Source organism: Apteryx rowi, unplaced genomic scaffold (assembly GCF_003343035.1).
Source record: "Apteryx rowi isolate R43461 unplaced genomic scaffold, aptRow1 scaffold_636, whole genome shotgun sequence".
NCBI classification, from domain to species: domain Eukaryota; kingdom Metazoa; phylum Chordata; class Aves; order Apterygiformes; family Apterygidae; genus Apteryx; species Apteryx rowi.
In genome coordinates, this window is record NW_020450912.1 from 318405 (window position 1) to 343452 (window position 25048).

General features: G+C 38.7%; 1 protein-coding gene across 1 annotated transcript in view; it reads left to right on the forward strand.

Annotated features, from left to right (window-relative positions):
- FAT3 (FAT atypical cadherin 3) overlaps positions 1-25048 on the forward strand; it is a 354360-nt gene that overhangs the window by 264434 nt on the left and 64878 nt on the right. Inside the window, exons 8-13 of the mRNA XM_026084321.1 lie at positions 3667-3942; positions 5535-5745; positions 10067-14140; positions 21089-21285; positions 22321-22474; positions 23901-24134. Coding sequence (XP_025940106.1) covers positions 3667-3942; positions 5535-5745; positions 10067-14140; positions 21089-21285; positions 22321-22474; positions 23901-24134 — 5146 coding nt within the window. The remainder of the gene's footprint in view (positions 1-3666; positions 3943-5534; positions 5746-10066; positions 14141-21088; positions 21286-22320; positions 22475-23900; positions 24135-25048) is intronic.

Consider the following 25048-nt stretch of genomic DNA (forward strand, 5'->3'; position numbering starts at 1 on the left):
AAACATTTCCATTTGTCACCTTTTGGAGACGTATTGCAAAACTTTTGTAACCTGTCTTTGATTTTGCACAATAGGTGTTGTTGCAGCTTAACACACCAGTCACCTGCACAATAATGAATGGTATTTGTGTAACTGCTCGTTCTTGCCACGTTTTTAGTTTGGAAATAAACATGAAGAAAGTATGAAAGTAAGCATCCACTGTGAGTCTTTGAATCACTTCAGCAGAATAACATTGGATTTTGGATGGTTTGTTTGAAGGACATGTTATGGGCTGGTTAAGGCGTAAGGCTTCGAGGAGCAGAATCCTGGCCCTTTTGAAGTCAGTGGGAAATTTGCCAGTGGTACCAGGATTTTATGCCCAAGTTTGGCAACCATTTAATGAATTTGAGTACCTTTCCTCATATTAACGATCTGTTGCAATTCAGCTTACTTAACTTCCCATATGTTTGCAGGATCAGGTTTTCTATGAGCCTGGTGTTTGTGTCAGTATAACATTTGTCCTTTATTAAAGGAAAAGATTTCACCTCTTTTTACATAGCGCCTTACTAGAAGAGATCCTACTGAGCAGGAAATTTTCTGCGAAGGGAGGTGGCATTTTAAGATGCCCTTTAATAAAAGGGGGGATGGTTCAAAGATAAACTTAAGAATGCAATGTTCTGAACTTCTTTCCCAGTTTTACCACTCCACTTCTCATGTGGTTTTGATAAGTCATTTAACCTTGCTGCCAGGTATTGCTTTCCAATATAAAGGATGAGGATAATAGTCATTTGCTCCTCCAAAATATTCTCAGGACTGAGGGAATAGAATAGTGCTACTTAAAATAGCCCTTAAGTTCTGTTTTGTTTTACTTTATATTGTTTCAAGTATCTCCTAAGACTGTTAAATTTTGAAGAACAGGGTTACATTTTCTCCTTTTTCATAGTTTGTGGGTTTGACAACTCTTTCTATAATCAGTATTCCTTTATATAGTGTGACTTTCTTTTGTCATGAGGGGAAATTGTTCCCTCAGTAGAGGAGAGACCATAACTTTAAAATCACAGTTGACTCACAGGGATTTTGAGAGGCAGCTGACAAAATTGAAAAATACCTCTAACTGTTTTAATAGAAGAAATTCTGAATCTATAGTGTCACCTTCATTCATTAGCATCTCTAAACTGTAAAATCTCCAGATGGAAGTGGCTTTTGAAATGCAGAGTAAGTAATAAATAATATGTGTTACAATATGGATCACTTGACAAATCACTAAAATGCAATCATCTCTAGGGAGGAAGGGTGCCTGAGATTTAAACAGGCACTTGAGCAGTTTCTCAGCACATAGGAAATGAAAGGGGGAAAAAATGTTCTGTTCTTGAAACTACCAAAATAATTTCAAGTGCATAGTTTCCTGGTAAGTTTAATGACCACAGCTAATGAGGACCTCCGCTTTTTATCTTTCCCCTCTCCAACCCTCTGCTTCCCCGAACACCATCATGTTCCCTATCCACGTGTCAGGGCATTGGCTTATGACTTTTTCAGTGGGAAGAAATGCTGCTTCATGAATCATCACTATATTTGCTGTAGCCTCGTGGCTTTCCCTTGGTCTCTGTTTAGTTCATGCAGTCTAGTGAAGGCGTAAGTGAAGGAGCCGTGGCGTGCGCAGTCAGTGTAAGCTTTGTGGTGGACAGAGCTTTATGCCCTTCTCTGCTTGCACGGTATGCCAGGGGAGCCCAAAATGCCCTAGGTGTCAGGGAAGTGAAGCACACCGCTGGCGTGGCCGTACGCCACAGGGGAACAAAACAATATGGCACCACTGGAGCAGTTAAGACACCTGGGTGCACATCTGCACATATTTTTTCTTACAAGGTAGTTTGAGCTTGTGCGCAGCAATGTTAAAAGCAAACTCGCACATATGAACCTTCCCCCACGTTGCAGCTTACTTTGTTCAAGCTTGACTTTGTTGTAACAGCATCTGTAGAATCAAATAGACTCAGTGTTTTTAATCAAATCCGTTTGAAAAGTTTTTACTTCTCAGTTAGACTATCTAAAATGATGCATGACAAAGTTTTTGCCCACTGATTAAATAAAAAGTAAAATAAAACGTGTTTTCTTGTTGTCTGCATTAACAATGCAGCAGTAAAATAATCTGGCTGTGTTAGAGTGGTACCTGTCGACAACTGGGGGTATTGTAACTGCTAGAGAATATGCCATTAAGTGTTAAATGCTCCTAATCAGATTATCCTCAATTCAGATTGCTTCAGTGTCTCTTCCTTACACTAGCAAAATTTTAAGCTGTTGATCACTGCCTCTGCGTACCACCAGAGCAGAATTGGAACCCTTTATTTTTTTCCTCAGGCTTTTTTTCATATATTGCAACTCATTTCTTCACATCTTTTTCAGATGTGTGTATGTGTGTGTAAGTTTTTTTCTCTCAGGTCAGAAACAGACCTTGATATATTGTATATCAACAATAAAAATATAAAAAGCTAGGTGACTTTTCATCATTATTATAGGCCCAGCAATGTATATTTCCCTCCAATTTTATTGCTATCTGTCCAAGACTGAAGCATAACCTAATATAGGTTTCTCTCCGCTTCACTCTGGCGTACCATAATCTGGTGCAAATTAAATCGTATGGAAAGCAGAGTTGAAGTCCTATGCCATTTAACTTACAGAGCATTTTATTTCAGCTGTCTCTTAAACATTTCCCAGGCTAGTTCATTATGACGACTGCTTACAGTTGCTCATGTTCCTTCTGGTAATGTGTTCTGCAAACCCTTCCAAATATCATGGAAATCTAAAGTTTCATTTCTCTCTGAGGTCAACATCTGTTTGTGCAATATTGTAGTATAGGTATAACTGTATTTTTCTTCTCCTAAGAAAGTATGGGTGGACAGGGCTTGATCAAGCAAAGTAATAAACTGCTTAAAAAGAGCCAGGCACTTTTCAGAACAACAGAGAAAATATCTTGAAAGACAGGTCAAATCACCTCATTCTGGGGAAGAGTCCAGGACACAGCATTTCCCAAGCAGTTCATTGGGCTATTGCTTATTTTGAAACCTTTGAATAAAAGGATTGTTCCATTTCATTCCTTGTAAAATTATGTGTGTGCTCACCAAATATTACTGTCCCTAACATAGCCTAAAATGTAATGGCAACTTCAAGTCTCTACTGCTGATGTTATTTAATGTTGCTAGTATATCACAACACAATATATGGGGCAGAAAACAACACAAGATTTAACTGACTCTTGATGGTATAAGAAACAGATTTAGGTAACATGAAAAGGCTTATTTTATAGCCTTATTAACAGAGAGGGGAAAAGGAAATCCCATAACAGCTGTAGAAGTCCCTTGTAACCAACACTGATTGAAGAGCTGAATCTTCTCTATTATTATTGTAGGTATATTTTCCAATCTATAGGTACTGAAAATCTCCTATATGGACTTTGCCATATTCTCTGAGTAGGTCTTATAATTAGGGACATTTTTGCCTCCAAAATGATATACTTACTATTTCTTTTGATCCAAACAGTAACTATTTAACATTAAATGATGTTTCTCAGTCCCACCGTACAGCAACATAACATCATATACAATCATCTACAGTAAATTATTTTTCTCCAGGTGCCTATTCAGTAGTCTGACTAGATTTCAATAACCTCAAATGTTTTTCTTTCATTAACTGTAGGTTCTTATCAAAGTGTTGGATAACAATGATAATGGCCCAGAATTCTCTCAGGCAAGTTACGATGTCACCATTTCAGAGGACATCCTCCCTGATACTGAAATTCTGCAAATTGAAGCTATAGACAGAGATGAGAAAAATAAGTTGAGCTACACTATTCACAGCAGCATCGATGCAGTCAGTGTGAGAAAATTCAGAATTGATCCCAACACTGGGGTGCTCTATACCGCTGAGAGGTTGGACCACGAAGCTCAAGATAAACACATCCTTAATGTCATGGTAAGAATGCAATGTTCACTTGGCTCGGAAGAGTCATTGCTGTTTCAGGTGCATATGTGCCTTAGGACTGCCAGTGCAGTAAGCAGTCATTGATTTCGTCTTGCCTGCACTGCTGTGTATTTATTTTACATTTTTTGTTTGGGCTTTTAGTGAAACTTATTGTGAATACATTGTGTCTTGTTTGAAATGTTTTGCCATCTCAAGGGAGAGCAAGCAAGAAATTTTATAATCTCTTGTCATCTGGTCATCTCATACTAGGTAACTTTTAGAATTTCTAAAAAGAGACCGAAAATTATTTGAGAAGTTATTCACAGGAAGATAACTGCTTTCTTGCCATAGAGAATGCTACAGCCCTTGCAAACAGAAGTCTGATTTATAGTTTACTTTTACAGAAGTATTTCAGGACATAAGATATTGCCACACAAAAGAGCTTTCAGCTACTTTCCAAATGTTTGAGTGTGCAAAACAATTAATTACCATTTTTTTATTCAGTGTATCTAAATTGCTGAACATAAGTTACTCCGTTTTCAAGTGAAGGTTGTATATTATGAAGTGGACATTAGTGGAAAAAAAAGTCTGTCACTGTAGTCTGCTATTTTCTTTAACCACTTAAGAGCCCTGCAGAAAAGATCTTTGAAGGAACAGCTCATGACTTACTAGGTACAGGGCCAGCTTTAAGCCAAGGGAGCCCAGGGATCAGAGAGCCCCTGTGCCTTCCAGCAAGCTGGAGCTGACCGGGTTGTCAGAGCACAGTGTAATGAGCTGCGAGTCCTTTGGCAAGCAGGAGGTAAGGAGAAGTATAAGTCAAGCCACGGAGGGACAGGGCTGACAGAGGCCAGGTGCTTGCGTTTGATCTCCACGTGATACAATAGTTCATTTGCTTTATTTAAGGAGAACCAAGCTTTCAGGGATTGTTCTATACCTGTTGGCAGGATTGTCAGTGTAGTATGAGAGTGAGAGAGGAGCAATAATTAATACTGCTGTTGGGAGTGCTCAGCACTTCTTAAGATAATTCCTAGTCTGTTTAGCATTGGTGTCATCATCTTCAGAAAGGTATGTACATATACACTGATGAAAATCCACTGGTAGCTGCAAACACTAGACTGACACATGACTGATCATAGTAGGTAAAATTTTCCATAGCTCTTTGAATGCAGGAGCAATGGGCAATGTCCATTTTGCTGATTTGCTCTTATGCTGTAAAAGAGTGGCAGGGCAAATACATGACTGTGTAGCATGTGTTTGAGAAAAAAAAAGTATCTTGCAAACCTAAAACTGAATTTAAGTATCATGTGGCTGCCAATTTAAAAATCCATGTCTTGATAGTTAGGTGCCATGCATTTTTTCGCAACTGAAAAGAAAAAACCTTCTCTAAGCTCTTCCTATTTCTTAAATCTCACTACAAACCATCACTTGTGTGCAACTGTCTTTTAGACTGTGAGTTCTTTGGGACAAACAGACTTTCTTATTATTTTATGTTGAATAGCACTAATAGTATTAGTAGCACTCAGATCACTATTATTTATGAAGTTTTAATAGATTGGTATCTATATTTAATAGATTGATATGTGTATTATGCACTTTTTTTATAGGTCCGAGATCAAGAATTCCCTTATAGAAGAAACCTGGCCAGAGTCATCATAAATGTGGAGGATTCCAACGATCACAGTCCATACTTCACCAGTCCACTGTATGAAGCCTCAGTATTTGAATCAGCAGCTATTGGATCAGCAGTCTTGCAGGTCACAGCTTTGGACAAAGATAAAGGAGAAAACGCAGAGCTTATCTACACTATTGAAGCAGGTTAGATCAGAGGCTGAAAATGCAATGTCATTATTCACTATAAACAGAAAAGTGCTATTACCCTTATTAACACAAGTCAGCTTCTTTGTTCTACCTTCCTCTGTAGAGCTGAACAAAGATGGCACGTTCTTGTTAGCTGGTTTTCATTTTTAAGCTACAGTAAAAAAATCTGACAGAAGAGGATTGCTTTCATATTCACTAGATGGATCCTGAGCCTTTTACCATTAAGTCATTGGTGCAAATCCATCACAGAAGTTGCTTACCGAAAGCTTTTACCAGTGACTGTTCTCAGGTTACTGGCTTCAGTCTAGTACATACTGGATTCTTCATAAATGCATACCATGACACCTGGTATGAACTGGTATCTTTGCTGATATTGCAATCAAAGGAGCATGGAGACTAACAACAGGGTTAGACTAAAAACTTCTGCCGACAGAGCAGTAGTAGTTTAGCAGCACAATATCTCTTAAAACTACTGCATGTCAATAGAAGCCTAAGGGAAGGGACAATGATACCGGAATAAAATTGCTTTTGCTAGTAGGCTCTATATATTTACATTTACCATATAAACTGTACAAGCAAAAATGTTTCTCTGCCAGTATATCAGCAAGATCATGGGAAATTTGCATTATCCTTGCCACACAGACAAGCAAATGTGGCTTCCTCTTGCTTGTACAGATCTGAAGTTAGGAATTACTTCTGAAATAAACCCGAGCATATATACAAGAGGGGTGCCTGGAAAAAGAGAGAAAGCAGTGGAAATTTGTAACCTTTAGGTTGTTTTAATTTTGCATTTCTACTGTATGTTTTTCAGTAATATGAATCTTTACATTATAGTAATGACAAAACTTAGAATCTACATTGCCCTGAAACAAAGTTTCATATGCTGCAGCTTATCCCATTATTAATCAGATCACAAGCCTTTCCCATCTACAAGCCCTGATCCTGCAGGCTCATTGTTTATCCCTATACTTACCTCTTCACCTCATCAAGACTGGGACAATTAGTAATTGTTTAGAATCTCCATTTTTCTCACCTTTATAGAACAAATCTGAAGCACACTTCATGAAAACTGTGTTTCAGAAAGTTTAAAACCAGGGACGGTTTCCAAGTTACCAAAACAGGATTCTTGATTTTTAATGATATCAAGAAACTTCATGATATTTATCCTCATATAATATTTATTAATTCTTATACAGCTTTTGTTTTTCCTGAATAACTAAGAGTCCAAACTCCGACCTGAATAAAAATACAGACTTGTCACTAGGTAGGGAGGCTTACGTCAGTTAGGAACAGGTTTAGAGGACAAAAAGTAAGGCACTAGAATAAGAATGTCTACACCATGTCATGCTGACTTAACTTTATATAGCCTAAGCTCACACCTTAAATTAAACTGCTATAACTTGCAGTTTATAGAAGACCTGAGGAACCTTTTTTCTGTCATTATCCTGTATGCTCCGTGGAGTCTCTTAAGCAAATCAGGAGGTCAAGTCCTTTGCAGTTGAAACAACTCAACTTAGACCCTGGTGATCCTACAAAGATCTTAGCACTACAAAACAAATACTTGCTTTATGCATATACTCTGAATTTGGGCTTGTCAGTTATACCTCAGTATTCTCCAGTGGCCTTTATCTAAGATCAGGGAAAATTTTACATGTGCCAAGGCAGGGCAATACTGTTCCTTATAGAGCAAGCTCTAAGTAGACTAGTTTAGGTTCCTGGAGCAATGTAGTTCAAGAGTGTTCCTGGCATTTTCTAGGTGCCTATTCTACCCTTGGTCTACTGTAAAACTGTAATCACGATTGTGTTTCTTCACTTCTCACTCCTCTACCAAAATATAAAAGCCTAAAAAGCAAGGGTTGGGGAAAAGAATGGAGAAGCAGAGTGAAACAGAAGATATATTCAAGATAAGTGTTAAGACTGGAAGAAGAACGTGGTAACCTCAGTTTCACTATGGACAGAGGCTAACAAATCACTTACTAATAGCTTGGTACATCATGAATAGCTCCTTGTACTGGAGTCGAGCCATCAGCCTAGTGAAAGCCTTTGCTAATGCCTGTCCATACTTGAAGTCATCTCTTTGCCTCATGCATGCCCAAGGATTTGTTCATTCACTGTTACATTCCCTGTTATATCATGTGCACATCTAAAGGCATATATATCTGGTTTTGTAATGCCCATTTTCCCCCTCCTCCCCCACAATTTGTCTGATTTATTGATGTATCTTGTATTCTGGAGTACTAGATGTTTGAGAATTGTCTTCCATGTTTTTACAATTGTTATGCTGGTCTCCAAGCCAGTCACCTCTAGGTGCCACCACAATGTAAAGCACAGCCTGGCATGCCAGGAGTGTGGTCTCCCATACACTGGTAATAGCACACATGATGCAGACAGAAAATCTGATGATTAGAAAAGATGTTTTGGCTGTTAGATGGCCATTTTTTAGTCTGCATATTTTTCTCTTTTCTAGAGGCTTTCTACTCCATTACAGCCTGCTTCTGTTTCATCATAAGCTCTCTCTGCAGTGTCAGACTTCAAACTTGCATTTATTATAAAGCTATGCACTCCCACAGTTTCATTATCCACAGATGTTCCAATCCTAGATGCATCAAAATTCAGTCTTCTGTTGCTGTAGTTTCTATGATCAATAAAATCTGAGCTGCTGAGGATACTTTTAACTGCAGCACTCAGATAGTACACAGTCCCTTCAGTCAGGGGAAATACTTAAATCACCTTACGTGTGATCAGAGCAATCGTTAAAAAAAAGTAACTAACTAACTCTTGTATAATTTCATAAGAAATTCCTAAAGGAGAAGAACCAGCTCTGGCCTTACATGAGGCAATCAGTGACCACGGCTGATTTGTATTAGCAAGCTCTGACAGAATAACTGTAGCACCATTTGCAGTGTCTGCAAATGTGACAGATACTGTGATCTTTACGAGAATTTGTATCTCTGGCAGAATCTCAGTTACTCAGTGAATACCATAATTCTTATTTTAGCCAGTAGAGTAAAGTCTACTGATCTGAAAGGATTTGTATAAATAGAAAGCCCCTACCAGTATTGAGCAACATACCATGGTGTGTAGCTTAAATTAGCTTCTAGGCCCCAGAATTTACAAGGGATAGTGAATCACATCTTAAAAATAATTTACATTAATTCACTTCATCTAGGGTTCATCTAGGGTATTTGGTATTCCAGATAGAATTTTCATATTTACTTCTCTCTGCACAGCACCTGAAACATAACCATTTAAAGAATATCTCTGTTTACCACCAGTTACCTGAGAAATATTTCTCTCTGGGTCATGGATGCTTTACTGTAGATTGGAAGCAGTTCTACATTTTGAAATATAAATGACCATGATAGCAGGAACAGGTTATAATGATTGGTATCTCTATAACTCAGTACATGCTGTTTGTATTTAGAATCAAATTCAGAAAAAGAGTCTTTTTATCATATAACCCACATAGCATCCTACCCTTTAAGCAGGCACTTAATGGATCAGCAAAATATGGATTACCTAGCAAAGGTGATCTCTACTTACAGGTTAAGGATAAATACCAAAGCTTTGCATCTGTCTGCTAAAGAAGAGGTTGGCAAAACAGCTATCTAAAAAGAAAAAAAGACCCCAAAGAAGGTGCTTGATACAAACTCACTATTTTCACATTTATGAAGGCAGTGATCTCCCTGCCTGCATTTCTAATGGAAATTTCATGACATTTTCTGCTAAATTTCATTCCTCTAGATTCCTCCTTCTCAGAGATCATATGATAAACTTTTGTGCCACAAGATACTGTTATCTCTTTTCCATGCTATTTTTTCTGTTTAATTTTCTAAATGCCACTTTAACCTTTAATATCCAGTTCTTTGAGCACAGAACTACTGTAATCTTCTCTCTAGTTGCTTAATATTTCCTTCAGTTAATGGACTGAGTTGTTATTCATTCGTCGCGTAATTGGCTTGTTAGCCTCTGATCTAGTTTCTGTGATTTAGGTATACATGCATTGGACTAATTCCCATAATTGATACTCTTTCCCACTTCTGTGCTGGGAATAATCTACACGCACCACTTGCTCAAATCTTGACACTCAGAATCAAGATGTAGATAGCAATACCTGAGTTTCTGAAGGTTTGAACACCTGTACTATCTGCTGAGATGGCCTGATTTTCAAAGAGGAAAGATGAAAGGCCTTTTATAGTTATTTTATGTTTTTTCAATAACTGACTTTGACAAATTACAGCTAATTGCACCTGTTTTAAACTATCCTTTAAGTGTATTGTAGTTCACTTCTAATTTGCATACAATATTTCTGTTTTAGGAAATACTGGAAACACATTCAAGATTGAACCAGTTTTAGGGATCATTACATTACTGAAGGAGCCAGACTTAACCAGAATGGGACAGTTTGTTTTGTCAGTCAAAGTGACGGATCAAGGTTCTCCACCACTGTCTGCAACAGCAATTGTGCGGATATCTGTGACAATGGCAGATAACTCCCACCCTAAGTTCACTCTCAAAGAATACCAAGCAGAGGTTAACGAAAATGTGGATGTTGGTACTTCTGTCGTCTTAATTTCTGCCATCAGTCAGTCCACGTTAGTTTATGAGGTTAAAGATGGGAATGTGGATGGAGTCTTTGCTATAAACCCATACTCTGGAGTCATCACCAGTCAAAAAACCCTTGATTATGAACGCGCTTCCTTCTATCAGCTCATTGTACAGGCAACAAATATGGCAGGCATGGCATCAAATGCCACTGTGAACATTCAGATTGTTGATGAAAATGATAACCCACCAGTTTTTCTCTTCTCTCAGTATTCAGGCAGCATAAGTGAAGCTGCTCCTGTAAATAGCGTAGTCCGAAGTGCAAGTAACAGTCCCCTTGTGATACGAGCCACTGACGCTGACAGTAATCAGAATGCTTTGCTTGTCTACCAAATTGTTGAATCTACAGCAAAAAAGTATTTCACTGTCGATTCCAGCACAGGTGCAATCAGAACAATTGCAAATTTAGATCATGAAACAATAGCCCACTTCCACTTCCATGTCCATGTTAGAGATAGCGGAAATCCCCAGCTTACAGCAGAGAGCCCAGTTGAAGTAACCCTTGAGGTAACTGATGTCAATGACAATCCACCAGTCTTCAGCCAGGCCGTATTTGAGACAGTCTTGCTTCTGCCCACGTATGTTGGTGTTGAGGTTCTTAAAGTCAAGGCTACAGATCCAGATTCAGAGATTCCTCCTGAACTAACATACAGTCTAATTGAAGGCAATATGGACCATTTTTTAATTGATTCAAGTACAGGGGTACTCACCATTAAAAATAATAGCCTTTCCAAAGACCATTATATGCTAATAGTAAGAGTATCTGATGGGAAATTTTATAGCACTGCTATGGTGACAATAATGGTAAAAGAAGCCATGGATAGTGGGCTCCACTTCACACAAAATTTTTATTCTACTTCTATCTCAGAAAACAGTACTAATATCACAAAGATTGCTGTGGTGAATGCTGTTGGTAACCGTCTCAATGAGCCCTTGAAATACAGTATATTAAACCCAGGCAACAAATTTAAAATCAAATCCACCTCAGGAGTCATTCAGACAACTGGCATCCCCTTTGACCGAGAAGAGCAAGAGCTGTATGAGTTGGTGGTGGAAGCAAGCCGTGAACTAGATCACCTTCGTGTTGCTCGAGTAGTGGTCAAAGTTCACATTGAGGACATAAATGACAATGCTCCAGTGTTTGTAGGGCTTCCATACTACGCTGCTGTGCAGGTTGATGCTGAGCCTGGTACCCTGATATATCGAGTGACAGCTATTGATAAAGATAAGGATGAAAATGGTGAAGTGTCGTATCTTCTGAAGGAAGACTATGGACATTTTGAAATCGACAGGGGGTCTGGCAGTGTCATTTTAAAAGAAGCTTTCAATTCTGATTTATCTAACATAGAGTATTTGGTTGTCATTCTTGCAAAAGATGGTGGTAACCCATCGTTGTCTGCTACAGTAGAACTCCCCATTACTATTGTTAACAAAGCAATGCCTGTATTTGACAAACCATTCTATACGGCTTCTGTGAATGAAGATGTAGAAATGCACACCCCAATATTAAGCATAAATGCAACCAGTCCGGAAGGCCAGGGTATCATTTATATTATTGTTGATGGAGATCCCTACAACCAGTTTAATATTGACTTTGATACTGGAGTTCTTAGCGTCATCAGTGCACTGGACTATGAAACAAATTCTCTTTTTAAGCTGACAGTGCGAGCCAGTGATGCCCTCACTGGTGCTCGAGCTGAGGTCACTGTGGACTTGATCATTAATGATGTGAACGATAATCCTCCAATTTTTGATCAGTCAGCCTATAATGCTACCTTGTCTGAAGCATCCTTGATTGGGACTCCTGTGTTGCAAGTTGTTGCTACTGATGCTGACTCTGACAATAATAAAATTGTGCAGTATCAGATAGTCCAGGATACTTTTAACAGCACTGACTACTTTCATATAGACAGCACAAGTGGCCTAATTCTGACAGCCCGTATGTTAGATCATGAGCTAATACAGCAATGCAGCTTGAAAGTCAGAGCAACTGATAATGGGTTCCCACCACTTAGCAGTGAGGTTCTTGTTAGTATCTCAATAACAGATATGAATGACAACCCTCCAGTTTTTAACCAGTTAATTTATGAATCGTATGTAAGTGAACTGGCACCTCGGGGTCATTTTGTGACTTGTGTGCAAGCTTCTGATGCTGACAGCTCTGATTTTGACAGGCTGGAGTACAGCATCCTATCAGGAAATGATCGGACCAGTTTTATCATGGACAGCAAGAGTGGTATTATCACCCTTTCCAATCACCGGAAACAGAGAATGGAACCCATGTATAGCTTAAATGTCTCTGTCTCAGATGGGTTGTTCACCAGCACAGCTCAGGTGCACATACAGATCCTTGGAGCCAATCTCTACAGCCCTGTGTTTTCACAGAGTGTTTATGTTGCCGAGGTTAGAGAAAATGCTGCTCCTGGAACTAAGGTAATCCATGTGAAAGCGACAGATGGTGATTCAGGTGTATATGGCCAAATAAGCTACTCCATAATAAACGACTTTGCCAAAGACCGATTTTTGATTGATAGCAATGGGCAGATTCTAACAACTGAGAGGCTAGACCGGGAGAACCCACTGGAAGGTGATATTGGTGTATTTCTGAGGGCCCTCGATGCAGGTGGCAGGACTACATTTTGTACTGTGAGAGTGATAGTAGTGGATGAGAATGACAACGCTCCCCAATTTATGACTGTAGAATACAGAGCAAGTGTCAAAGCAGATGTTGGGAAAGGTTACTTGGTGACCCAGGTACAAGCTGTAGATCCAGATGATGGAGCCAATTCAAGAATTACCTACTCTCTGTATAGCGAGGCTTCTGTTTCAGTAGCTGATCTGCTTGAAATAGATCCAGACAATGGATGGATGGTCACCAAAGGTAGCTTTAACCAGCTGAAAAACACAGTTCTATCATTCTTTGTCAAAGCAGTTGATGGTGGCATTCCTGTAAAGCATTCTCTTATTCCTGTCTACATCCACGTTTTACCTCCAGAAACTATTTTGCCTTCCTTTACTCAACCACAGTATTCTTTCACTGTAGCAGAAGACACCCTTATCGGCAGTACTATTGACATTCTGCATGTTTTGCCTAATCAGGGTGCTTTGTATAGCACAGTTAATGGAGAGTTGACTGAAAACAACAAAGATGGGATTTTCATCATAGAGCAAGACACAGGACTCATAAAACTGGATAAAAGACTTGACCATGAGACAAATTCTGCTTTTCACTTCAAAGTTGCAGCCACCATTCAATTAGACAAAGTAGACATTGTAATAACAGTGGACGTGGAGGTTAAGGTGTTGGATGTAAATGACAACAAGCCCATGTTTGAAACTGCTAGTTATGATGCTATAATAATGGAAGGGATGCCCATAGGAACGAAGCTTATGCAAGTTAAAGCAGTTGATGCAGATGCAAGTGCAAATGGGCAGGTCACCTATACACTTGCAGTGGAATCAGAGCTGGAAAAGATCACAGAAGCGTTCACCATTGACAGCAACAGTGGCTGGATCAGCACATTGAAGGATCTGGACCATGAAAAGGATCCTGCTTTCACTTTTGCAGTTGTGGCCTCAGATCTGGGGGACACTTTATCCTTGTCATCAACCACCTTGGTCTCAGTCACTGTGACAGACATAAATGATAATGCGCCCGTCTTTGAGCATGAGGTTTACAGAGGTACGGTGAAGGAGAGCGACCCTCCAGGTGAAGTTGTGGCTGTTCTTAGCACTTGGGATGAAGACACATCTGATGTCAACCGGCAGGTTAGCTACCATATTACAGGTAAGAAACAAAAGGCATGCTTTCTTGCCAAAACCAGCCTTACTGAAGAACTATGTGTTACTCCAGTTCTATGTGAAGGTTTGGCAGGGTTTCAGGTGCATTATCACTGTGAATCAGACGGTTGCACCCCTCTTTGATTTTTTTAATTTGGACAGAATTTTGTATCAACTAGCAAAGCTGAGAAGGAGGAAAGGGTGTGTGAGTTTGTGTTTGTGCATGTCTGTGTCTCTCTGCTGGGGTTTTCTCTCTCAAATTTCCCAGATGATTGGTGCTTCATGATGTGCTCTAGTGCACTGTGTAACCCTTCAACCCATCATAACTGATGTGTCAGCATGGAAACCATTATGACAACCAAGGGAGAGGAGCGACTTTTTATTTTTGAGTAGAAAATTTTTACATTTCTGTGCATTTAACAATTTTTGAAATGGTCTTTCTTTTTGAGAGTCCATATAGGAATCATTTTGAAATACCACAATTTTTGGAAAAAAATGGATGTGAATTGTAAATCAGAGGGAGTGGGGAGTGCTATTTCTTAGCAGCAAAGATTACTGACCAGAGAAGTGGTTATCCACTCTGAAGGACTGCTTAGCTGCTGTGCATCGTTATATATGACATGAGACAATTCCAACTACATTATTAACATATTTTTCAAAATGTGGTAACATTGCTCATTCCTGTTGTGCTATACTTATTCTTTTGTCCTAGATTCAGACTAGATTTTGTTTGAGTGTATGATGAGTGATGAGTTGCTGCAGTTATTTTTCTGCCTACAGCTTGCATTCTCCAATAGGTGTTTTAGGGAACAACTTTTTCACTCCCCCCGACCTTCGTAATCCAAGAGCTAATATTAATTACAAGTAATACCCAGATGATTGGGCAAATTCACGTTTGTCTCCTTGGATAAGATTAGAATCACACAAGACTCCATCTAGGTAGCAGGCAGTGGGCAAAAATGACAAATCTGACTTAACTCACAGGATAGCAGTTTGTGTATTTGCTCTGGAGGATAAGACTCCTACCTTGCCTTAGCTATCAAATTAGAAATGGCTGTGGGATGGTATATAGCGACAAGTGTGGTATTCCAGTTAGCCCTGGACTGGCTGTGTTACACATCTGAAGTAGCACCATTTGCAAAGCAGTCAGAAATTCATTTTGATGGTTTAAATAAAAGTCTGTGTTCAGTTTGAAGGTAAAAGTTTCTGCACCTGCAATGGTTGGTGTGTTTTTAGTGTGTTGTGTTTTAGGATATTAGGATTAGAGGCAAAAAATCATCTTGTGGGTGAAAGCACAGCGTTTGGAGGCTTTGGGCAAGATGCATCAGCTGCCTGTGCCAGAGTTTCCACATGTCTAGAACTAAATAAATAATACTTCATCCTAGTAATTTTGTTGTGTTATTGAAAGGAGCTTTGAGACACCAATATAGAGTGTTACAAGAAAAGCAAACCCTTCGTGTTTGTAACAAAATTATCTTAGTATACTGTGATAATTAGCCTAAGATACTGTTTTTCTCTTAGTTCCAAAGTCTTTAAGTCATCTGTTAATCATTGTAGTTATATATTAGTTTTCTTTATGCTCCTGAACTGTTAATTTAGCAAAAACTGGACATTTTAAGAACAACAGTCACATGTGACTCAAAAAATTTAGAACATTCTGTGCCTTAGTTTGTATCACAATTCAAAATACTTCAGACTTTTTGTCAGTCTTTTTGAGTTTCTGAAAACGTTAGATCTCAAACCCAAAACTTTCTCAAGTGTCTACATTACAATTACTATAGCATTTGAGCTCAGAAGCTCCACTGTCTTTGAACATATCCTTTCAGTTTGGGAAGGGCACACAGAGAGAATGAGGTTCTTTTGATTAATATGTTAAAACATGTTAAATTACAGTTTAACTAATGAAATAGTCTGTCCACACTGTACCCCAAATTGAGCTCAGGAACTGCACTTGAATATTTCATGGAATCAAATAATCCAGATGATTATTCAAAGTGACTGTGGCTTTTTGAAGACATTTTGAGACACTGACATTTCTGTAAATACAGTAAATAAACTCTGAGGAAATACAGGACACTGCTAAAAAAGGAAAAAGAAAATAAATGGGGCATGGCATGGGGATACACCAAAAACAGCTTCTTGCAAACACAGCTGGTGAAAAGTAGCACACAGAAAATAGATGGAAAAATCATCTTTTAGGAGACAAAGAAAATGAATGTCCTGGGCTGGATATGGTCACTGAAGAGCCCTTTGCACTTTTTGCAAAAATAAGTAACAAGCATTCCAGTCAACTTTGAAAAGGGGTAAATACCTTCTGGTGGATAAATATATGATCTACTTTGAATTGTTTCAGTTTAGGGCTCGTTTACACGATTACTGGTAAGTAGCTGCCATTTTCAAATCCAGATGCTTCTTCCTTTGATGGTGGAAAAAACTATTGCACTTGCCATTTGTTGGTTGGAACTTGATAGCAATTAGAGATTTTCACAAAGGGAAAGCACTGTATTTAAATTTTACTAGAAAATCAGAAGGAGGTACATAAATACACTTAGGAACTCAGTAGTTTTCTTTATTTTTTTGGAGGCCTCATTTGAGACCATTGCTTATATAATTTGAGGCAGTGTGGCTAAAACCCAGGTTCTGCTGATGTTTGGCTAGGATGAGCCAACTTAGACCCAGCCACATATTACAGAGGTTTAACAGTGGTAAACCAGGAAAAGTAGCCAGAAAAAATGTCAGTTGCTAGGACTTAGGTACAGTAAAGTGCTTAAAGTTCCCTAATGCACCCATCTGATGTTAGTTAGGCTCCATCAGGCACATAAATGTAAGAACAGACCATATAATGTTTAAGCTTGGTTCAGTCAAATACAAGGAAAGTGGACACTATATTTTTGAAGAAAGAACTGGTATTTCACACTATTTTTTCTGCTGGGTTCATTGCCTAGCATAAACAATGTGACAGGTTTTTATTGCTGTTTCTATATGCCCTAAGCGCATTAAGGCAACGTCCCTGGCAGGAGCAGCACTAATTGCCTGGTGGCAACGTCTGGTACCTAAGGATGTGCCCTTTTGAGATCCTGGAGCTCTGCAGAAATGGATGTTTAAGTGTTTGGGGAGGGCTTGTACTGCAGGTTGAAGAACAGTGTGTTCAGTCTCGCAATAGTAAAGCTGGAAGGATTGCTTTTATTGTTTGGGCAGTTCAGTAAACATGCAACATTTTAACCTGCGGTGAGGGATAAACTGATTGATTTTATGTGATGTAAATGCCTGGAGTTCTAATTAGGAACCGAAGCAGCTAAAGAAATCCATAAACGAGAGAGAGAAATTAAATAAATAAATTAAATTAGTAAATATTTAGTTCCCCTGCTTCCAGATAGGGACGTTGCAGTGAAAACTGATACTCTCCGCTTCTAGTTTTCAGCTCCCTTTTTAGCCATTATAATTCCCTCTGTGTGTGCTTTAGTAATGATGTGTGTCAGGATTTGTTTATTTTGGATCACTGTGTGTCTGTATTTCATTTGTATCTAACTGTTTTTTTTTTTTCTTTTCTTAAACTTGAGCTTGATTTGGCTTTGTACTATTTGCTGACTAGGGAGGGAGGGAGAGCATTATTTAAACTTCAAGTAACAAAAGATAAAAGATAATGCTGATTCTTTCAGCCTCAAAGTCTTTCTAAAAAGTTACTGGGGTGTTTTTTGTAGCTAGCACTTCAGTGTTGTGACATTCAAAGTAGAACATAAGAAAACTGCCAAAAGATTTTAAAGAATCCATTAATACATGTAGTCAGCAGGCTTCCGTTTAGAAAATCTACATTATTCAGAGCAAAAAACTAATTAATTAGAAAACCCCTAGGATACTGAATCTGCTTAAATATGTTAGTGAAAAAGTTAATTAATCACTGCAGAATGAGATCTGCGTTAGGACATATGTACAAGTACTAGAAAACGGCTCCCTGGGCCACAGCATCGATTTTTTTGCCTTTTCTTTTTAAGAATGTTTCCTTGACAGTATTTGACTGTTTACATCTCATTATTTCTGTTACACTCTACTGTATACCTTCCACCTTTGTCTTCCATCAATGAAGTGTATAGCCAGTCCTAAGAAGCAAAGAAATGAAGGCTAGTGCTAATGAAAAGGACATGTGAATAAACTCTGTTTCACATGTTTTCTGCTTGTTACCCGGATTTCTTGGCCGTTCAAATTGATCCTTTTCTAATGGAATAAAGGTTAAAAAAAGGCCAGGAGGAGTGGGGGGTCGGGGTGGGAGGGGAATTTCATGGACCCGTTCTATACATACTCCCAAAATTCCTGTATATGATTTAAAAGCTATTCCATCAACAACAAAGCAACAGTGATTTTAAAAATACTCCAAGCTAGAGTTACTGTCAGCCCTAAAAGCTGCCAGCTGGTTTTAATTAGGTTTTACCTTCCCTCTTTACTTAGCAATGGGATACCCATACCTTGAATGTATTACTTCATAGTAACTGAGGACAGTTAGTCATTTCCTTTTACAAAAGAACTAATATGCAGGAAAGCACTGATTGATATCGTGAAGCTAAATAAGAATATTTAAGACCATTTTTATTTTACCACATTAAACTCACTATGACACGATTACAGCCTTTTGTAAAGGAGAGTTAAGCTTTTTTTATGCTGATGTTGAACCTGAATAGAGCGAGTTTAAAGGTAATCAGCAGGAGTCTACCTTCTTTGATAGTCACGGTAAGACTCAAGTCAATGGACAGATTCGCATTGCCTTGGACTGTATTCAGATCTGGCCTATAGTGCATATTGAAATACGATGTAACCCACTTCAGGGGAAGTCAGTTTTTATCACGACAGATTAAACAAAGTTCAGTTGAGCCCTGTAATGGTTTTTCCAGACTGTCACAGAGATCAGTGGGAAATTTGAGGTCTGCTTGGTTTTCTAGTCAGAAAAAGAGATTTTCTATCAACATAAAATATCTATGTTTGATATAACAGTTTTATACTCTGTATGACTACAGGGCCTTTTGTAAGTATAATGTATAACTAACTAATTTTCTGGAAATTTTATTCATTACAATGTTGTTTTTCAACACAATTACAGTTATCACAAATGATGATGCTTAACAAGAAAGATTTACTCAACCTGTCTGAAATGACTTAGTTTTCATAATATTAAAGAGAAACTGGTCTATCTTGTCATTGGTAGATAAAATAAAGGCATAGATTACAGCCTGTGACCTCTTTTCTGCTTTTTGATGTACGAAGAAGGCTTGAAACGTGCATTAGACTTTTTTTTGCTTGGTTTTAAGCACAATTTTAAGTTCAGATCTTCTCTGCCTTGTTTGTGCTAAGAGGCTCCCTGGGGAACTGACAGGATTGTGACACCAGAAGCAACAGCCGTGACACCTAATCACTTGACAGCAGGAGAGACTCAGATAAATTCAGCTCTTAACGTACCTTTCTCTCTCTTGGATTTTTTTTTTTTAATACTTATTTACTCAAACTTTGAGCATAAGTAGTAGAAAGGAAGGTTTAAAAGCCTGCTCTTTCCATTAAGCTTGGACAGATCCCGTGACACATGTCAGGACCCTGAATAAGTTGTGAGCAAAACCAAACTAAGCATGTTTGGCGTTCTTGATACTGCTACAAGAAAGAATAAGCATTCCCTTAATATTTTTATACTGCTTTTTTACATCAGATACATGTAAAATAGCTCTCAAATTGTACTTCTGCGCAAGAGAGCACAGTAGAAAGCTTAATATGATGGGAAGAGCATTAGTAGCTGGTTAGCTGGAATTTAAGTTCGCCCAGTGGAGCAGTGTGATTTTTTCTATATCCTCATTCAGTTCCTAGAGCACATGAGTTTGGTCTAGGTAGTGCTCTATCCTAAATTATTAAATGTGCACATATATTTTTACAGACCAAACTTATGTTAGATGCTGGACATAGAAGACTGGAGAACTGGTTGAGAAGATTTTATTGTCTGGACTGACAGAGGTTTGAGGATGGGCCCAGAGAAAGGTAGTTGAAGGTTGTTTCTTCAAGGAACAGACAGGGGACTGTAGCACTTCAAGTGGAAGTGAAAATAACTATTAGAAAAATTAATAACAAAGAACTTTGCCTGCCTTAATTTCTCGTACCCTTCCATGTGTGAAGTGTCATTACTTCCTTCCTGAGGATGATCTTTCCCTCTCCCAATATGCTTTTGTCACTGTACAATTTAACAATGGTGAAAAGAAACATTGCCAGGTTCAGTGTCAGTGTTTCAGCATGATAAAAAGCTGCTTTGCTTCATCTCCTGCACTCCTTGCTGGCTTTCACCAGCTTTCACTCTCTGATATGTTTGATCTAATTGTAGTGCTTATCTTCAAACTGCTCCTCCAATGACCTCTTGTTAGGACTATTTAATACTAATGTGTCTTCCTGTGTCATGTAAACTTTTTTTAAAACTAGAATTATAATGAGCAGAAGAACGGCGCAGCTATATGATAAAGCTTTCATTAGAGGATTCCTTAATAGAACCTACTTCCACTCCTTGATTGCATAATCAACAGCTAATGAAATTGTCTTGGTAACAAGAGCTACATTGTATTACATCCTCTCTTGAGACTAAGTGGAAAGACAATTGTACCATCCTGAGAAGACTATTGATTGTTCACAGTTTGAATTTGATTGCCCTTAAGGGGAACTAAACAAGAGATCATCTTCAGCTCTGCTAAATGGATTTTGCTTCTTCTGAAAGTTATCGTTTCACTTTCATACAAGGCATTCAGGGGGCAATAAGCGCAGGGAGCATAATCTCATTACAGATTTCCTGAGTCAGCAAGTTTGAAAGCGCCTATCACTGTAAAACGAATGATGGCTGCTTATTCCAGGTCCTCTAAGATGACTCTGTGTTTGTGGTTACGCTAGCTGGGAGCGCTGCAAGGACTCCCCAGCCTATTGCTTGTTGTTTGTCTCATTACAGGAGGGAATCCCAAAGGAAAGTTCGCTCTGGGACTAGTTCAGAATGAATGGAAGGTTTATGTAAAAAGGCCACTCGATCGGGAAGAACAAGACGTTTATTATCTGAACATCACCGCTACCGATGGCCTCTTTGTAACCCAGGCTGCTGTAGAAGTGACAGTCACTGACGTTAATGATAATAATCCAGTTTGTGAACAGGTGAGTTAGCAACATTCACTGTAATCTACCGTTTTGTTGAAAGCGATGGTTTCGCTATGTACGCCACTGCTCTTTACAGCTGACATCTGCTTTCATTCTTAAGGTCTTAGCTGAAGGATCTGGAGGGAGGAGCAGGGTGAAACTGTCCTGTGAAGCAAAGGTGAAAGGATAATGGGTTAGCAAAGGTAGTGGAGGAGTCTTCTCCAGATTCTGCACAGTGGCATTGCTAGCCTGTTTTTCTCAAGAAAAGAAGTGTGAGGTGGCACTGGCATAGGGCAGTCACCCTTTTCCTGCAGAAAAATGTGCTTTCCCTTCACAACCAATTGTAAACCAACTGGCCACTTTCAACAGATCTGAAGGGTTGGGAAGGGAAATGTCTTCAACCTAATTTAAGTCCAGCCTTCATGAAACTGGTAGATGGCTAGCAGCCAAAGACCCATTGGAAAAGGCAGAAGAAAGTTGCTCATTCACATTTTGTCAGGCGTGCCTGTAGTTTGGCCTGACCACACCATTAGCTTTTTCTTGTTTTATGAAAGAGCGAAATGGGGAGCCGATATTACTGTGATAGAAAGGTCCATGTGAGAGAAAAAAACCTAATCCATTAGAAACCAGATTCCTTCAAGGTTACTGCTCATAGGCCAACATTATCACTGATGGACCACTGTCACTGAAAGCACCACTCTGGGGAATCACATTCTGGATCTCCCCCAAACACTGTTGGATGATGTGATAAAAACAGTTGTCTTCATTAGTACACCCATCAAGGTTTCAATTTCAAGGGTGTGATGAAACAACGGAAGATAGAAAATGTGACTGCATTTTACACCTAAAACTAGCCCAATTAACAGTCATAAACAGTCATTGTTTTTATGACACCTCAAAGCTTAACAGTGATTTGAATTTCTAGGAATGGATTACATAAAGGAAAATTGTTTCTTTTATAGAAAAATGCACTACAGAGGGTTTAAAAAAAGCTTGCACAAAGACTATAAAATGCTGTTACTGCATAGCCTATATTTCTGTTTTTGTTTCTAGGTTGCATACACAGCACTGTTTCCTGAAGACATTCCATCAAACAAAGTCATTCTTAAAATCAGCGCTAAAGACGCTGACATTGGTTCCAATGGTGAAATTCGCTACTCTCTCTATGGTGCTGGGAACAACAAATTTTTCTTAGATCCAGAAAATGGTAAGATGAAGGCAAAATGTTTCCAAATGACCCTTTAATACTTGGACATCAGTGGGTGCACTTTCATTAACTAGTGTTACATTACGTTTGGAAAGTTGCCACTTGTTCCAGTTACTGCAGGCGTGGATGGCGGCTTCTGAAGTAGTGGTTGTAGGAGGGAGAAGGAGGGACATGTTTGTTACGAGACTGAATGTTGTATTCAGGAAGGTGGATTTTGACCCTTTTGTTCCCCAACCAGACCTCAAGCAAGGCTGCAGATATATGGGGCACTTGTCCTGGAGTCTTTTGATACAAAAGCGGAGAAGCTGCCAGCACAGCTCCTCCTTCAGCTTTGGACTTCACTTCCTCCGCCTTGGTCTGGATGTGTAGACAATTAGAGCCTATAACAAGGACATTCCTTTTATACCTGGATTTTGGGGGAGAAAGAATATCAGTAATGAATTTGTGGGCACAGTGAAGTGTTACAAAGTGTTGTTTATTTGTCAGTTGGTTTGGAAAAAGATACTCATCTCTGCTAAGATGCAGATTCTGTGTTTGTTAAAACACACACACAAAACTCAGTTTTCCATGAATAAAAATCCCACCTCTCTGTTCTTCTTAGGAATTTGATTTCTGTAAGGATAGACTAAGTCCTTCCATGTGCAATGCCTCCTCTCCCTGACTAGCGGGAGGCAGTGTGCCTGCTGTTGCTGTCATGACTGACAGAAGAGGAGGCGTTTGGAGATGTAAACAGTGTGTGGAGGGGGAACTGTTGCCCTCTTCAAGAACAAATTTTATATTGAACTGTGAATTAAGACCTACAAAATTAAGCTTATCTTCTGATTGGTAGTGGATGTTTACTGATGTAATAATGTTTGGCAGTTGTTTGTGCTGTGGAAGACAGATCATGGATAAAGTTCTCACGGTCTGAGTAAGCTCTCTTTTGGTTGTTGTTAATGTTCATGGTGATATCAGCCTTTGCATGAGAATAAGAAGTCTGATCTAAAATAGATATCAGAGAAATTTTTTTTGAACAGTAGCATTAGAAAACTTTGCACTTCATTTTTGGCTACTGTCATCAGCAGATTCAAGGTGGTTTCTGTAGCAAAACAGACTTCCATCTAGATATCTATAAATCTTAAGAGTAACAAAAAGACAGACTTTAAGAATATTGTGTATTACGCTCTCCGTCATGGGTGAAATTGTAGGATGTGGAAGGCCATCCAGAGTGTCTTGCCCTCCCTGCATTTGTATTGGTTGCTCATTTTGTTGGATGGAGAGGAGTGAAAAGTGACACTTCCTTGAGCTTTTAATTCATTCATTGGAATAAGCAGGGCTGATTTTTTTGCTTTTCTGTAACTGGGAAATACATGTTCTTGTGATACTCACACTATCTAGAATTAGTATTGTCGTTACAGTAGTAATGATGGCTACTAATTGATTTTAGGTGAGCTGAAATCCTTGGTCCCTCTAGACCGAGAGAAAATCCCTGTGTACAACTTGGTTGCCCGAGCTACAGATGGTGGTGGCAGGTTTTGCCAATCGGAAATCCATCTTATTTTAGAAGATGTTAATGATAATCCACCAGTGTTTTCATCTGATCACTACACTGCCTGTGTCTATGAGAATACAGCCACTAAAGCTTTATTGACAAGAGTCCAAGCCACTGATCCTGATGTAGGTAAGTGAATAATACTGCTAACAATAATTAATGCTCAGGAAAACTGTGTGTGTTGATGAATTGTGATATAGATGAATTTTTTAATATAGCTGCCTTTCCCATTTTTATCTCTTCTGTACATCAAACTGGTCATGGCTGAGCTTGGCATTATGGTGCTATTAGCAGGTAAACATTGCAGTAGTCATGGAAGCTAGTCTTTTATTCTGTTCATCAGTGACAGCTATCATGAGTTTTGGGGGTAAATTCCAACTTTTCTTCCTGCAGTGATCTTACCTCTTTTTTTGAGCCATGGTTCTGAATACCCATGCCTCTGTTTATGTGAATAATATAGTTACATGCCATAGGGACATATACCTGATTAATCACAGCTTAGCTAGAATTTTATACTGCTATAACTCCCATTTGTTCCGGCTGGTTACCTCAGCACAAAACTATTGTTGTACACTGTGAATATTCATTATAAATACTCTGCTTTTTTCACTGTACATTCTTTTAAAGTGTAACATTTTATTTTATGAAGATCTTAACCTTGAAATCTAGGCCCAATTATAAATATTTTAAGGGTTTTTTATATAAAACAATGTAAAGTAAAACCTTACAAATCTAGATTTTATTTTAGCTCATTTGCATCAGTTGGCATAAATAAAGCCCTAATTGTTTGTTTTTCTTTCTGTGGTTTTGGAGATGTTTTTATAAAAACTGGCTTGTGTAGCTTCACAAAAAAAAGCAGGCCTTTCACTGAATGAAAAAAGATATTCAATTTTAAAATATTTATTTTCTAAAGTACAGTGGATACTGGTGGTCTCAGTTGTTATTAAGGTTGTTAATGTCAATATGCAGCAATCAGTAAGGGAACAGCAGGCAGTCATTAATATATCTATAAAGAGCTGCATCATATGCTGTGGTTGAAAAAT